At 42.9% G+C, this 15,782-nt stretch overlaps 1 protein-coding gene across 2 annotated transcripts in view; it reads left to right on the top strand.

Moving 5' to 3' along the window:
• Positions 1–2,339: 2,339 nt before the first annotated feature.
• The window catches only part of VPS13C (vacuolar protein sorting 13 homolog C), a 190,577-nt gene continuing 177,134 nt past the window's right edge, over positions 2,340–15,782 (top strand). For both annotated transcript variants that reach the window (XM_079768767.1, XM_079768768.1), the window contains exons 1-2: positions 2,340–2,475; positions 13,586–13,629. In XM_079768767.1, coding sequence (XP_079624893.1) covers positions 2,376–2,475; positions 13,586–13,629 — 144 coding nt within the window. In that variant the 5' untranslated portion in view covers positions 2,340–2,375. The remainder of the gene's footprint in view (positions 2,476–13,585; positions 13,630–15,782) is intronic.

The following is a 15,782-nucleotide window of genomic DNA, read 5'->3' as shown; positions in this document are numbered from 1 at the left end:
TAGACTGGGTGGTTTAAAAACAATGCAAATTTATCTCACACATTTCTGGAGGCTGGGAGGACCGAGATCGAGGTGCCAGCCAACTCAGTCCGGTGAGGGCCCATTTCCTGGTTCATAGATGGTGGTCTCCTTGCTATCTCTTCACATGGCAGTCGGGGGAAGGAGCTCTCTGCCTCTCCTTTATCGGGGTACCTTCAATTCACAAGGGCTCTGCTTCATCACCCAACTACCTTCCAAAGGCCCCACCACCCTAATCCTATATAATAAAAGGCCAATATGCAAATAGACCGAATGGTGGAACAACTGAACCACCAAACAACTGGTCACTATGATGTGCGCTGACCACCAGGGGCATGCGCGGAATATGGCAGGCATCAGCTGTGGTGGGATGGTGGAGTAAGTGAGCAGGGGCACCAAACCAAGGTGGAGCGCCGGTCACTGTCATTGGGGCGAGCCTTTGGTGGTTACTGAAAATTCTTTGCTCCCACACTCCGCAGTCCCTTCCGGCACTTGCACCTGTTGCCGGCGCCTGGCACCAGCCCCAATCGCCTGGCGCCGTCAGTGGGTGCAAGCGGTGGCTGCCGGCCCCAGTTACCCCTCAGGGCTTCTCCACCTTCCCTTGCTCCTGAGGGGTGATCGGGCAGCAGCCCCCACTCGCACCTGCTGCTGGTGCCGGCCCTAATCACTCCGCGGTGTCAGTGGGTGCAAGGGGGCCAGCACCATCAGCGTGTGGGAGCGGCAGCAGTGGGAGTGGGGCTGCCGGCAGACAGGGGACAGGAGGCCATAGCAGGATGGGCCGAGACCCGCCCCTATGCCCACCACAGCCTTGAGGCCCACAGTTCCTTTCAAGGTGTACGAATTCATGCACTGGGCCCCTAGTCTATATTAATACAAGGGTAATATGCTAATTAGACCAGACATCCTCCTGGTGACTTTCCGGACTTCCTTCTGGACAAAGCCATAGTGGCGGGGCCAAGGCAGAGGCAGTTAGGGGCAATCAGACTGGCAGGGGAGAGCAGTTAGGGGCAATCAGGCAAGCAAAGAGGTTAGGGGTGATCAGGCAGGCAGAGGCAGTTAGGGGCGATCAGGCCAGCAGGGGAGCTATCAGGGGCATCAGGCAGGCAGGCAGGCGAGGTTAGGAGCCAGCGGTCTCAGATTGCAAGATGGTGCAGGCCAGGCTGAGGGACACCCCTCCCCCGTGCATGAATTTCGTGCACCAGGCCTCTAGTATCATCATATTAGGGGGTAGGATTTCAACATATGAAATTTGGGAGGACACAGTCAATCTATAGCAGTTGTTTAAGAACAATTCTCACAGTTTTTCAGAAGTAATGTGTAGCTAAGCATTTAATAAATGCTAAGGACTACAAATAATCTACCATTTCTGAGGTTTACTTCTTTACTGTATCTCCACAGCTTTTTGAAATATATTTTAGAAAAAACGTCCAGTTCTCTAAACAGAATTGATTTGTCAACGGGTAAAATTCACTAACATAAATAGCCCTTGAATTATAAAAGCCTTACTCTCAATGTCTTGATACACCAGAGACAGTTCAATGATAGCATGGAAGAAAGTCATACATTAATATCACGTAAGCCACATATAAACAAAAAAAGTACCACGTTTTTGTTCTTTGTGTTCTTAATCAAACACAGAAGGGAGTAAAATAATGAGTTAAGAACAAAATGCAGGTTCAGTTCCCATTCTATGTACCATCTTATGATGCGATTCTGTTCCTACCCCACCCACTTCTAAATTATTCAACTATGTTTTCGGGAAGCAAAAAGAAACGGAGACCTTGCCCCAGGCGGAGTTGACAGGTAGCAGACAGAACAAGGGTGCGGAGCCTAGTCCCCACCCGGAGGGGGGCGGGTGGCTGCTTAGGAGGTGTACTGGGTGGACTCCGGGTCTGGAGAGCGCCGCGCAGCAGGGCCGGCTCCAGTGGAGGCGCCGCGCGGCTGCTCTCCCCGGAGATGGTGGAGCTCTGCGGACCCGAGATCCACAGAAGATGACGGCGGGCAAGCAGACGGCCCCACACATGTCCGCGCTCAGTGACTCCTGCCCTCCCTTTCATTGACTTCTTTCCCTCTCGTGCAGCGCTCGGGTACGGCTGCCGAGGCAGGCCCGAAGCCACCTTCCCCTCCGCTCCTCCGCCCACCCTAGGCCCTGGGTGCCAGCTGTACGAGGCGGCGAGTTTTGGGGCCGGGTCCGCGCACCTTCGGGTCCGGGCGGCGGCGCGCCTGCGCACAGGCCGGGTCACGCGCGCGGCGGGGGCGGGGCGGCGCCGGAGGGGCTGTCATTCGCCGCGCGCTGCGCCGCCCTCAGCTGCGCCCCGCGGTTCCGGCTCCTCCCTCCCCGCCGCCTCAGCCCCACCATGGTGCTGGAGTCGGTGGTCGCGGACCTGCTGAACCGCTTCCTGGGGGACTATGTGGAGAACCTGGACAAGTCCCAGCTGAAGCTGGGCATCTGGGGCGGTAAGCGAGAGAGCGCGGCCGGCGGGGTGCGGGCGCGGGCTGCGGGGCCCACGCTGCGGGCTCCACGCCCAGTCCTGCCCGGGCCCTGCTCCCTTCGCTGCCGAGACCCCGCCTCCGGGGTGGGCGCTCGCGCGGGCCCCCCTCCCAGCCGGCAGGTGCGAGGCGCCGAGAGACCAGTGCCGCCTCCCCCTCCCCCTCCCTTAGGTGCCGGGGCCGGCGCGGGTGGGAGATGCGGCTAGTCGCGCTCGCGCTGCCCGGACCCCTGAGGCCCGAGCCCTGGCCCTGTCCCACCTGCCTCCCTTGGGGGCGGGGGGGGGTCTCGCCTCGCAGCCCTCAGCGTGGCCCCTGTGGCTCCGTAGCATAAAAAACAAAAATAAAAACCTTTTCTGCTCCCGCGTCACGTGAAGCGAGGATGGTTGCATGGTCGCACACGCTCAAAGAAAGTGGCATCAAGGAAAGAGAAAAGGGAACTTGCATTTCGCATTTATCTTTGGCATTTTATAGCGACCAGGAGCTGGCTGTCTTCTCTGGGATTGCAGGGCTTGGGAAGGGATGGGCAGGGGAAGATCATTGCAAAAGGCGTGTCAGTAGGGCTTCCTACTCCTAATACTGTCAGCTTCCGAGAAAGTGATTTCTTTCCTTCGTATTTACTTTTCCCCCCCAAAGAGGAGGACTTTCAGTTTTGTTTTGTTTTGTAGCGATGGGAAGGAAGGCAAGCCACGACCAGCATCCTCATTAGTTAGGTGCCTGACCAAGAATGTACGCCGACCTTTCTATCCTAGGGGCTGTGTATAGAAGTAGACAGTAAGTAGTATGCTTAATTACTTGCACTAAAGTAGTAACTCTTCATAAAGCTTAATTATTTGCACTAAAGATGCGTCACACTTTGGGGTCATTGGGGATACTTTCTAACTCTACGAAGAGTTTTGGGAATTTTTGTCAGGCTTGGAGGGAAATCAGAGAATTACTCAAAAGGATGGAACTGCTTTTAATTCAGTCAGCAAGCTATGGCTATTGAGCACTTGAAATGTGGTTAGTGCTGTACGTGTAAAATACAACCAAGTTTTGAGAAAATATTCAGGAGGGAGAATGTAATATCTCAACTTTTATGTTGATTACATGTTGAAGTGATAATATCTTATTATATTGGATTAAATACAGTATATTAAAATTTATTCCTGACTTTATTTTTAGTTAAAAAACAAAAACCTGGCCCTTGAATGTGTTTGAACCATGTGGGTCTACTTACACTTGGATTTTTAAAATCTGCCTTGCTCAAGGGTTAACTGCAATTACACATATGTGAACTATATATATATATATATATATATATATATATATATATATGCATGTATATTTCACAATGACATCCACAAAAAAAAAAGTTGTAGAGTGAGAAGGATGGGGAAATTTATTTGAATGTCTAGAATCAGGAAGTTATATGTAGATACTGTCTTTAAATTGGAGAAGCATTCTTAAGTCTTAGTTTCCTTATCTGTGGAATGGAGAAATAACACTGAGAGATAATGTGAAAATCCTTAGTAAGTATAATTTTTAAGCTGTTAATACTGATAGAAATAGTGATGATAAACAAACCTGGCTGAGTGATTGAAAACAACCTGCTTTGTTTTACTTTATTTTCATGAGTATGTTTCTTCAAGACGTCAGATTTCAAGGCTTTCATATTCTTCTTTTTTAATTTTTATTTTTTTTAAAATTTCTTTATTGATAAGGCTTTCATATTCTATAGTGTGATAATTTTGTGTAAAGCTAACACCACACAAACAGTTCTTATTTCCCAAACAAATTTCTTAAAAGAAACAAAACCTACTTGCATTTGAATTTACACTTACATTACTTATATTACCTGCTAGTTAGCTTGTAAGTCAGGTTTTCAAAGGTTCAGAAAAGTGCCTGGTGGGCATATTGCTGCCAAGGCAAGTAGGGTTTATCTAGATTTTTGTTTCTCACAAACTGCTACTGGGAGATAAATTGCACAGCCCTTGGCTATTTGAGGTGTGTCCAGGTTATAATTGTTTTAAGAGTAACAAATACTTGAAAAGGTATGTTGAAATGGCAGATGTTTTGCAATTTGGTTCAAGTAGTATTGCATATTATGTAGAACCCTTGTCAATTTGATTTTTCAAATTGATGTACTGTGGAAAGTAAGGAAAATCCTCCATTCAGAGTTCGGCTGCTCTCATTTCCATTTGATAAGTAAATATACTTAGAGGCTGTGATGTGTTGGATGTCAGGTGTGACCAGGAGTAGGAGCCAGGTGGAGTGCCCTCAGAGTTTGTAGATCTGCAAACCAGGCTGAGCCCCTGCTGATCTTTGTGCTGTCTGTCCTTCACTTCACCCCTGATACTTTTCCACCAGCTGCCAGATATTGTTGGAGCAGCATAAGGAAGGAGGAAACCTGGGATCTAATTCCATCTTCTATACTGCCTACTTGTATGGTGTTTGGCAAATTACTGAACAGTGATCAGTAGTTTATCTGTAAAAGGTTTATTCAGGGTCATCTTTTCTGACTAAACTTTTGTGATTTGAACAAGACCAGAGCAGTGTGTGCTCCTTTCTTAGATAAGTCATACTGCTCCTTGCTCTGTCTTCATGGTAAGAAATGATAGTCAAATAATGTATTTTTCCTTTTCTTTACTCAGTACTGGTGAGCAGAGGCCACAGTCATGAAATATGACAAGATAAATGAAGATAAATTCCAGTCTTTTGTTGATGTTTGTGAATCCAAATCTAATATATTAAACTAGAGGCCCGGTGCATGACCTTCGTGCACTGGGCGGGTGTCCCTCAGCGTGGCCTGTGCCCTCTTGCAGTCCGGGATCCCTCGGGGGATGTCCGCCTCCCGGCTTAGGCCCGCTTCCCACCAACAATGACCCTGGCTTCTGGCTGAGTGGCGCTCCCCCTGTGGGAGTGCACTGACCACTAGGGGGAAGCTCCTGCATTGATTGTCTGCCCCCTGGTGGTCAGTGCGTGTCATAGTGACCGGTCGTTCTGCTGTTTGGTCAATTTGGCTATTAGCCTTTTATTATATAGGATAGGATTGTCTTAATAGATAGCTGCAGGGAGCTTGAGAATGCAAGAAAAAGCAGGCCTCTTTGCTTCTTTTTACCATGACACATAAAACATAGCATATCTAGGTATTTCTAAACTTGTAGAGGTATTTTTTTTAGTCCTATCCCCCCAGCTAACACTTGATTTAGTGAAGGTCACATTTCTTATTAGCTTGTCTATAACATATAAAATAAATAACAAGCCAAAACCGGTTTGGCTCAATGGATAGAGTGTCGGTCTGCGGACTGAAGGGTCCCAGGTTCGATTCCGGTCAAGGGCATGTACATTGGCTGCGGGCACATCCCTGGTAGGGGGTGTGCAGGAGGCAGCTGGTCGATGATTCTCTCTCATCGATGTTTCTAGCTCTCTAGCCCTCTCCCTTCCTCTCTGTAAAAAATCAATAAAATATATTAAAAAAAATAAAATAAATAACAAAAAGTTCAATATTGTAATGTAATATGTTTAGGCTCAGTTATCATCAATTAAAGCAGTGCCTAAAATTTAAATTGAAAACACTTTTCCACATATTTATATAGCATCAAAAATTTAAAATTCACCCTTTTTATAGAAATAAAAATGGAAGTTGGTACTTTGGTAACCTTCCTGCTAGGAAGCTCTGCCGCATTACTCACTAGTATGAGATCTGTGAAGTGTACTTGAAAGGGAGAAAGTTCAGTGGTAACGTGGCAGATCTCCAGCTTTCTTTGCCAAGACTTCCTGTTTCAGTAGGGAAATGGAAAGAGTAAGAGTTAATTGTTTCCTCCCCCCTCTCCCACTTTCCCCTCCCAAGATAATTCACTGTGCATTCCTATTGAAAGGTGTCTAGATTGGTTAATTTGGTTTAAATAGCTACATTCAATTGAAATGAATCCCTACAATATTTTCTTCAGTATTTACTAAAACATTAGTTATTAAAATAATTTGATTTGTGCTTTAAAAAAATGATCAGTAATTTACTGCAGCTCACTTATTTGGAAAATGAATGTTTGAATATTTTAATATACTTTTAAATAAATGAGTGTTTATGTTATAGATACATAAAGGAATTCTTAAATAAAAAATACAAAGCACCACATATTCTTTTTTCATTATTTTCTAACTAGAGGCCCAGTGCATGAAATTCATGCACTGGGGGCATGGGGGGGGGTGCTCTCTCAGCCCGACCTGTGCCCTCTTGCAGTCTGGGACTCCTTGGGGGATGTCTTACTGCCGGCTGAGGCCTGCTCCTGGTGTCGGGCTAATAGTCGGACATCCCTCTCGCAGTCCAGGACCCCTTGCTCCTTACTGTCTGCCTACTTGCTGCTCCTTACCACTCGGCTCGCTGCTCCTTAGTGCTGCCATGGAGCTGGGAGAGGCTCCCGCTACCACTTCTGTGCTCGCCAGCCGTGAGCCCGGCTTCTTGCTGAGTGGCACTTACCCTGTGGGAGTGTGCATCATAGTGACTGGTTGTCCTGGTTGTTCCGCCGTAATGGTCATGTAGGCTTTTATTATATAGAGATCCAGTGCATGAATTCATGCACCAGTGGGGTCCCTCAGCCTGGCCTGTGGGATTGGGCCGAAACTGGCTCTCTGACATCCTTCAAGGGGTCCCTGATTGCGAGAGGGCGCAGGCCAGGCCGAGGGACCCCCAACGGTGCATGATCGTGGCTGGAGAGGGACGTGGGAGGTTGGCCAACCAGGGAGGGACTGCGGGAGGGCTCCAGGGCGAGTCTGGCCCATCTCGCTCAGTCCTGATGGGCTGGACCCCAGCAGCAAGCTCACCTACCGGTCAGAGCATCTGTCCCCTGGTGGTCAGTGCATGTCATAGCGACTGGTTGACCTGTCGACTGTCTGCCCCCCTGTGGTCAGTGCACGTCTTAGCGACTGGTCGACTGTCTTCCCCCTGGTGGTCAGTGCATGTCATAGTGAGCGGTTGAGCGGCCTTAGCATATCATTAGTATATTATGCTTTGATTGGTTGAACAGCCTATCTGACATTTAGCATATTAGCCTTTTATTACATAGGATATACAAAGCTTGTTTCATGGACTAGGCATGAGATTTTTGTTGTTGGTTCATTTTTTTGTTTTTGTTTTTAATCACAGTTTTGGGTTAACTTGTATGTTTTATGTTAGGAATATTGACCAGGGAGTCAGGAGATATAGGTTCTTATTCTTAGCACTGTCATAAATTAATTGTATAACTTTAGGCTTTGATTTTTTCATGTATAAGTGACAGGAGATTAGGCTTTAAAGATCTTTATGATCCTAAATAGTTGTAAATTATAAATTGTGAATTTCTGTCTTTTGTTTTTGGAAAAATGTAGATTAAAAAATATGTTTTTATTGATTTCAGCGAGGAGAAGGGAGAGGGAGAGGGAGAGAGAGAGAGAGAGATAGAAACATCAATGATGAGAGAGAATCATTGATCCACTGCTTCCTGCACACTTCCTACTGGGAATGAAGCCCCAAACCCGGGCATTTCTATGATCTCCTGGTGCATGGGTTGAAGCTCAACTACGGAGTCACACCAGCTGGGTTGGAAGAATGCAGAGTTAAAAAAAACACACAACTGAAATGACCATTTTGCAGTGTTATCTCTTGCTTGTATATTTTCAACTGTGGCACTGTCCTTTGCTCTGGTAATCTTCCTAATATAAACCTTGACTATCCAGCCTTTCTGGTTATGGTCTTGTTCGTTGTACTGGTTTTAGTTACCCTTTTTGTTTTTGAATTTCTTCACAGTCTTAAAATGCAAAGACTAGAGATGGATCTACCAACTACACATGCCTCTTAATGCTGAGTCTAATTCTTATATGGCATTTTTTTTTTCCTCCAGGGAGATAGAATTATCTTCCAATTAAAATCCTTTACCCTTTCTGCTCTGTTTTTTTTGAGGGGGAATGGGGGAAGGGATAGTGTGATATTCTGAACACAGCATTGGGAATCAGAACTTGAGCACTGGTTCTACCACTTACTAGTTGACATAGTGTTCTTAGACCAGTCATTTAATCTCTCTAAGCCTCAGTTTCTCTTGCTTAATATACTAGTACATGTCCTGCTTCCTTTACCAGGAGGCTGTGAGGATCAAGTAATGTAATAGATCTGAGAGTGTTTTCTAAAATATAAAGATTTATAGTCTTGTAGTTGTTTCTATCACAGTGTAATATGCATTCTAAATCAATAAAGTCAATATGTATTGAGCACCTACGATGAAGAGAATCTGGAGTTTATAAATCAGGTTGGGGATTTATATAGTAAAGTGCCATAAGAAAGGTATAACTAAACCTCTGTGAAAGTTCAGATAGATTATTTATGACTAGAGGTATTTAATGTTAGCATTATATTTCTTACATTTATTTTATAGGCTATTTTGTGTTTTAAAAGTTATTCTTGGACCTAGGCCGGCTTATTCCATATTATGCCAGCACCAGTGATGACAGAAAAATGTGAATGGCAGAAAAAAATCTAGGAAATAATCTTCCAGTATTCGAAACCTCTTATCTGATTCAACTGAATCAAGAAGTTGTTCACATCACTGAAGAACGAGTGAAGTTCTAAAACAGCGTTTCGCTTTCCTCTTTCTTGTTAATGTAAACAAAAATACCAACCAAAATAAAATGGTAATGGCATAATAATGGAATAAGCCTGGTTTTTTTTTATAATTTATCAAACATTTCTTTTTCTATTATTTATTTATTAGAGGCCCGGTGCACAAAATTTGTGCACGGGGAGGGGGGTGTTGTCCCTCAGCCCAGCCTGCACCCTCTCCAATCTGGGACCCCTTAAGGAATGTCCAACCACCTGTTTAGGCCCGATCCCAATGGGGACATCTCTCTCGCAATCCAGGACTGCTGGCTCCAAACCGCTTACCTGCCTCTGCCTGATTGCCCCTAACTGCTTCTGCCTGCCAGCCGGATCACCCCCTAACAACTCCCTGGCCAGCCCGGTTGCCCCTAACTGCCCTCCCCTGCTGGCCTGGTCACCCTTAACTTCCCTCCCCTGCTGGCCTGGTCACCCCTAACTGCCCTCCCCTGCAAGCCTGGCCCCACCCAACTGCCCTCCCCTGCTGGCCTGGTCACTCCCAACTGCCCTTCTCTGCTGGCCCGGTCACCCCTAACTGCTGGCCTGATTGCCCATAACTGCCCTCCCCTGCAGGCCTGGGTCCCCCCCCCCCCCCAACTGCCCTCTCTTTCTGGCCTGGTCCCCCCCCCAACTGCCCTCCTCTGCTGAACTGGTCACCCCCAACTGCCCTCCTCTGCTGAATTGGTCACCCCTAATTGCCCACAACTGCCCTCCCCTGCAGGCCATCTTCTGGTGGCCATCTTGTGTCTTGGTGTGATGGTCAATTTGCATATTACTCTTTTATTAGATAGGATTTTGATTTCTCAGGAACATTTTATTTCTACAAAAATAAATGTCGTGTGTGTGTTTAACTCTCCCAGCCTTCTTCTCACATCGACTATGTTTTCTTCCTATTTTATTTTTTGAAATAACTCCAGCTCTGCTTATCTTGGTGTTACTTGCTAATTTAATGGATTTACTTTCATTTTCATCTTCTGGTTCATTAGTAAAGATTATTAGGTAAATTTTGATCAGGTATTTACCATTTCAAGGTGTTTAAAATATCCTTCAAGAGTAGCTTAGAAACTTTATGTTGAACTCTCTAACCATGTACGCTCATCCAAAAATGTTTCTAGTTTATTACGGAGAATCATATAGGGTCAAAATCAGAAACCTTCTCTTCTGATGCACAGACTACACTTACTGCTTACTCTCATCCTTTGGGCCTGTCAGTCCATCATAGCAGGAAATTACTTTATAGAAATTCCAAACCTCATGGAATTAGAGACACTTGATTGAGGGTTTGGCTTTAATGCCTTCCTTATTGACAAAATTAAGTTTATCCATCTCCAATTATTAGTCATTCTCCCTGCCCCCCGCCTTTTTTAAAAGATTAGACACAAATATTTACCCTTCCCTCAGGTTTTCAGGAACTTCCTATGGCCTTTATGTATTCTTAAGCCCAGGTAATCTGGCTATAGCAGTAAAGTGACTTGCATGTGTATGAAATTATCATGTTATCTTGATGTAGAAATGGAAAACTAAATCTTAACCTTTTTCTCAGTATTCAGTTAAATATAAAATGGTTGTCTAGGAAGGGTATTTAATTTTAGGTTTATAAATTATTTTTATTTTAATAGAACTTCTGATATTCATAGATGGACAGTGTAACTCCTATATATGTATCTGCAGAAAAACATGTACTTTAATGGAAGAATACTTGTTAGCACAGTGCCTTACTTAGATAAGGCACTCATCTACTGGTTGAATGAGTGAATGCACTTTTAACCTGGTGTTAATCTGAAATATGCTGTTATTCCTCCCCTTTTCTTTGTATTAAGGCTAGTGGCTCCTCCTTCATTGCAAATAGTTTTTTGACTGTATCATTCTTATTTCATTGATATATTTACGGTTTGATAGATAACATTCACATTTTTCAGAGAGGAAATATACACTTGAGTGGCCAGATTATTATGATCTCTGAACGCATAATAATCTGGCCACTCAGTATATATATGTGTATATATACTGTATATATATTAGAGGCCCGGTGCATGAATTTGTGCATGAGTGGGGTCCAGCCAGCCTGGCCAGGAGCAGGGGACATGAGCGGTCGAACTCCTGGTTGAGGGGACAATTTGTATATTAGCCTTTTATGATATAGGATATATACTGAGTGGCCAGATTATTATGCGTTCAGAGATCATAATAATCTGGCCACTCAATGTATACATTTGCTTGCTAGGCGCTAAGTAAAAGGAAAAGATTTTTTTGTGTATCTATAGATAAGGTAGATATCAGATATAGAAGCAATTTATATAAAACATATTGAGGTCATACTGACATTAGAATTTACCTTTATTTATTGTTTAAAGTATTACAAATAGGAGGAGGGTTCGGGGGAGGGTTAAGAGATCAACTGAAGGACTGGTATGCATGCATATAAGAATTTACATTTTTTTGTTTCCCCATTTCTTTTAAAAAATATTTCTATATGTTTTTATTGATTTTAGAGAGAGGAAAGGAGAGGGAGACATAGAAACATCAGTGTTGAAAGAGGATCATTGATTGGTTGCTTCCTGCATGCCCCCCACTGGAGATCAAGCCTGCAACCCAGGCATGTGCCCTGACGGGGAATCGAACCATGACCTCCTGGGTTCACAGGTCGACACTCAATCACTCAGCCACCACAGCTGGGCTATCTCTTATTCTTTTCTCACACTCTACAGCTAACCAGATCTTTACTTGTGGTTTCTAAAATGTCTTACTCATGGATGTCTGCCCTCTTTTCTTATCCACATGGTAAATATTTCTTCAGCTTTCTAGCCTAAACTTTTGTGTGAAGTTCTGGATCTTCCTTGGCAGAGTGAGGTGGTTCCTACTTTGCATCCTGTAAACTCTTTTGTTGGAATGCCAGTAGAATAGTTGCAAAATTTTAGAAATTTAATCTCCTTTGCTAGGCTGTGAGCTCCTCAGTAGAAGGGATGTTGTTTTAATAATCTCTTTCTTTCCAGCACCTAACTCAGAGTAGGTGCTTAATAAATGCTTGAGTAAATCTGAGGTCTGGGGAAAAGCAAATTTCTAACAATGGAGTAATAAAGAGGGAATATGCAAATGGACTGTCATGCCGTCACAAAGATGGCGGCACCTATAGCCACAAGATGGTGGCACCCAGGCCCCTCAGATCTGCCAGAGTCCCCTAGTCCTTTCAGCCCCGCCGGGGGGTAAGGAGTGGCAGGCACATGGTGCGGCTGGACCCGTCCTCAGCCCCCCAGCCACTCAGGGCCAGCCCGAGGTACAGGCAAGCCTTGGATGTTGGCTGTCCAGCTGACGCCCAAAGCGCAGGCAATTTTCGGATGGTGGCTGCCCAGCTGATGCCTGAGGCACAGGCAAGCCTCGAATGGTGGCTACCCTGCCACCCAGGGCCGCCCGAGGCTCAGGTAAACAGGGCTGGCCGAGGCTTGCGCTGCCGGCAGTGGCAGCAACAGAGGTATGATGGGGGCATCGCCTTCCCCTTATCGCTGGGTCGCCTCCTGCCCCTGAGGGCTCCTGGACTGTGAGAGGGGGCAGGCTGGGCTGAGGGACCCCCCCCCTCCAGTGCATGAATTTTCATGCACCAGGCCTCTAGTATAATGTATTTTTAATTCACTCCAAAATACTATGAGGAAAAAATTACTTGATTGAAAAATATTTATGGAGAACATAGGAAGCATAGTATTTGTTCAAAAATAAATGTGTAATGAGTGATTAAGAATGTATAACTGAAGAATTTATGATTGCATTTAATGTTGACACTAGTTTTATCAACATTTAGAGATTTGAGTGAAATGAAAACTTTTGCTTACATTTCTAGGTAAGCAAGAATATATAAGTATTGTGTATTGACAAATACAGTATGGGTACAGTGTTTAAAATTTGAGTAACGTAACAGTATCATTATGGTTTTAGTTTTTGTAACTTAATACCTGAATAGATTTAAGAAACATTGGATTAATTAAAGTATGTTAGAACCTCAAACAAAAATCATTGGAAAGGTAGGATGTTTGGAGTTTTAAAAGACCAAAACCATATTTCTATAGAAAATGTTCATTGACAACATAATTAAAGAAAGAATCCTGAAAGGATAAATAATTGATCTGTTCTAGTAGTCATCTCTTTATGTCCTTGTTTTGAGATTTTGAATTAATTATTCAAAATGATGGATACTTTCTTTTCTTCTTTAGGCTGAAAGTTTCCAAATTCTTTCTCATTGTCTGTTTAAATGTTAGGCAGTTTAAATATTTTGTAATTTCTTTTGCATTCGACTCATCTAAAGTGTGCTACAACCAACAATTCCTATGCACATATAGCAAATCTTTTGTGCCAATAGCTTTTTAAGTTCTTAAAGTTTGCTTTGCTCACTATTGTCTTCTTAGCACTTAGTGTAGTAGTTAGTACTGCCATATGACAGGTTTTACTTATTAGTATATTAACTATATTTTTCTTCTTTTTTAAAAGGTAATGTGGCTTTAGATAATCTAAAGATAAAAGAAAATGCTCTGGTAAGTTTTTTAACTATGTTACTCATTTAATTTGGTAAGCTCTTAGAAACCCTTGGTAAATAAAGTATCTGGTACTAGGTGCCAGATAAAGTGGTTGAGTCACTCAAAGAAGGATTACTTGTTTAACTATTTGCTGTAGGAAAATCTGAGATTAAGATTTAGAAATATTTTTTCCCTGATGATCAAAATGGTATCTTTTGGCAACAGAATATTTTTTATTGACCTACTTTGACTACATAGCTTTGTAGTAGGCCTTTGTCTTCAGAAATATCTTTGCATATTTTTCAGGTAAATAAGACCTTGATTTTAACAGTTTAATCTAATGAATAATTGTATTTTTGAAAATATTCAAGTTCAGTCATATAATATTATGGTAATATTAAGGGATAAAATAGCCCTGGCTGGTGTGGTTCAGATGGTTGGAGCGTCATCCTGTACAACAAAAGGTGGTGGATTCTATTTCTGGTCTGGGAAACATGCCCAGGTGCAGTTTGGTCCCAGCTCGGGGGTGCATGCAGGAGGCAACTGATTGATGTTTCTTTCTCTCTAAGATAAAAAAAAAGGAGGTAAAATAGATTTTTTTTCAGACTCTAGCTTCCCGAGAGTAGTTTGTGTCATTTACTATTGAGCTGAAAACAAAACAACACTCTCCCCATCCTCTCAGTCCTCTACCCCCTGTTATGCTTTAGCTAAAATATTAAACTTAATTTGAGTTTATGAAATCACTGAAGAATGATTTTGTTCTTTAATTAATAGGTCATATTTCTAATGAATCTATTGTATGTTTTAAAGTTTTGCTTTTGACTTCTGGTTGGATTTCTACATGATGAAATGCGTTATTAGGGAGAGCATTATATATTAAATACTCCCATGACTGATCTGAGGGAAGCAAATTGGGGATATTGAAGATCCTAGGAGTAGAACTTTGCCACAAGGAGTAACATTAAATTTTGTTAAGTTTGGCATAGTGGAAAGGGCATGGACCTTGTCATCTGGAAGATCTGGGTTTGAGTGCTAGCTCTGCCTTTTACCAGCTGTTTGTTTTTTGGCAAGTTTCTAAATTTTTTGAGCATTAGTTTAATCATCTTTTAAGTGGAGTTAGTAATATAAAACAATGTAATATCTCTCTGCCTTTGTGGCTTGAATAAGATGGAAAGTGAGCCTGGCAAGTAGTGGGCATTCAGAATATTTAAATGTTCTTTCCCTCCCTTTATGTAGGGTGCTATGACTTAAAATATTTTTATTGACTTCAGAGAGAGGAAGGGAGAGGGAGAGAGTGATAGAAACATCAATGATGATAATCATTGATTCGCTCACAACTGCCACAGGGTATTGAGCCCGCAACCCAGGCATGTGCCCTGAGGGGGAATCAGACCATAACTTCCTGGTTCATAGGTTGACACTTAATCACTGGGCCAACTTTTTAAAATTTATCCCAAAATTTAGAAATTAAGATTCTATTGCTAGTGATTGGATGAAAGCTTATTTTTTTCTCTTAATTTTAGAAGGAAATAAGTATAAATAGAGTTGTGGTGACAGGATATATATCTTAACATACATTGAATTGATGTGAACTCTGTGTTAGCTTAATTTGAATTTTGGTTGTAATTAAATATAATAAAGTATTTTGTAATTTATATTCTCCATTAATTTAAATTGCAAATTAACCATATTGGTGAGGTTTTGCTTTAATATGGATCCTTTACACTTATTTTGTGTGAGAAATTATTTCAGGAAGATTACTATGAGCATGAGGTCACCCTTTTAGAAGTGTTTAGTTTATAGTTTATATCCTCTATAATATCAATTCATATGAGTTTATTCTCCCTATCCCCCCAAGGGTAGAGCTGCTCCTTTATCATGAGTAAGGATTTTTTTTGGTCTAAAAAGAGACTTTTTATAAAAAACTATTAGTATTCTGTTCAATTCCTGTTCACCTAGAACGCTTGAGCAATCAGAGATTGGGTAAATTGATTATTTTAGTTAATTATTAACTAAAGTACTGTATTTCATATGCCAGATTTTTAAAAAATATATATTTTTTATTGATTTCAGAGCAGAAGGGAGAGGGAGAAAGAGATAGAAACATCAATGATGAGAGAGAATCATTGATTAGCTGCCTCCTGCACACCCCCTACTGGGGATCAAGCTGG

The sequence above is a fragment of the Cnephaeus nilssonii genome (assembly GCF_951640355.1).
Source record: "Cnephaeus nilssonii genome assembly, chromosome: 4".
Lineage (NCBI taxonomy): Eukaryota > Metazoa > Chordata > Mammalia > Chiroptera > Vespertilionidae > Cnephaeus > Cnephaeus nilssonii.
This window is presented reverse-complemented; position numbering and strand designations above follow the sequence as displayed.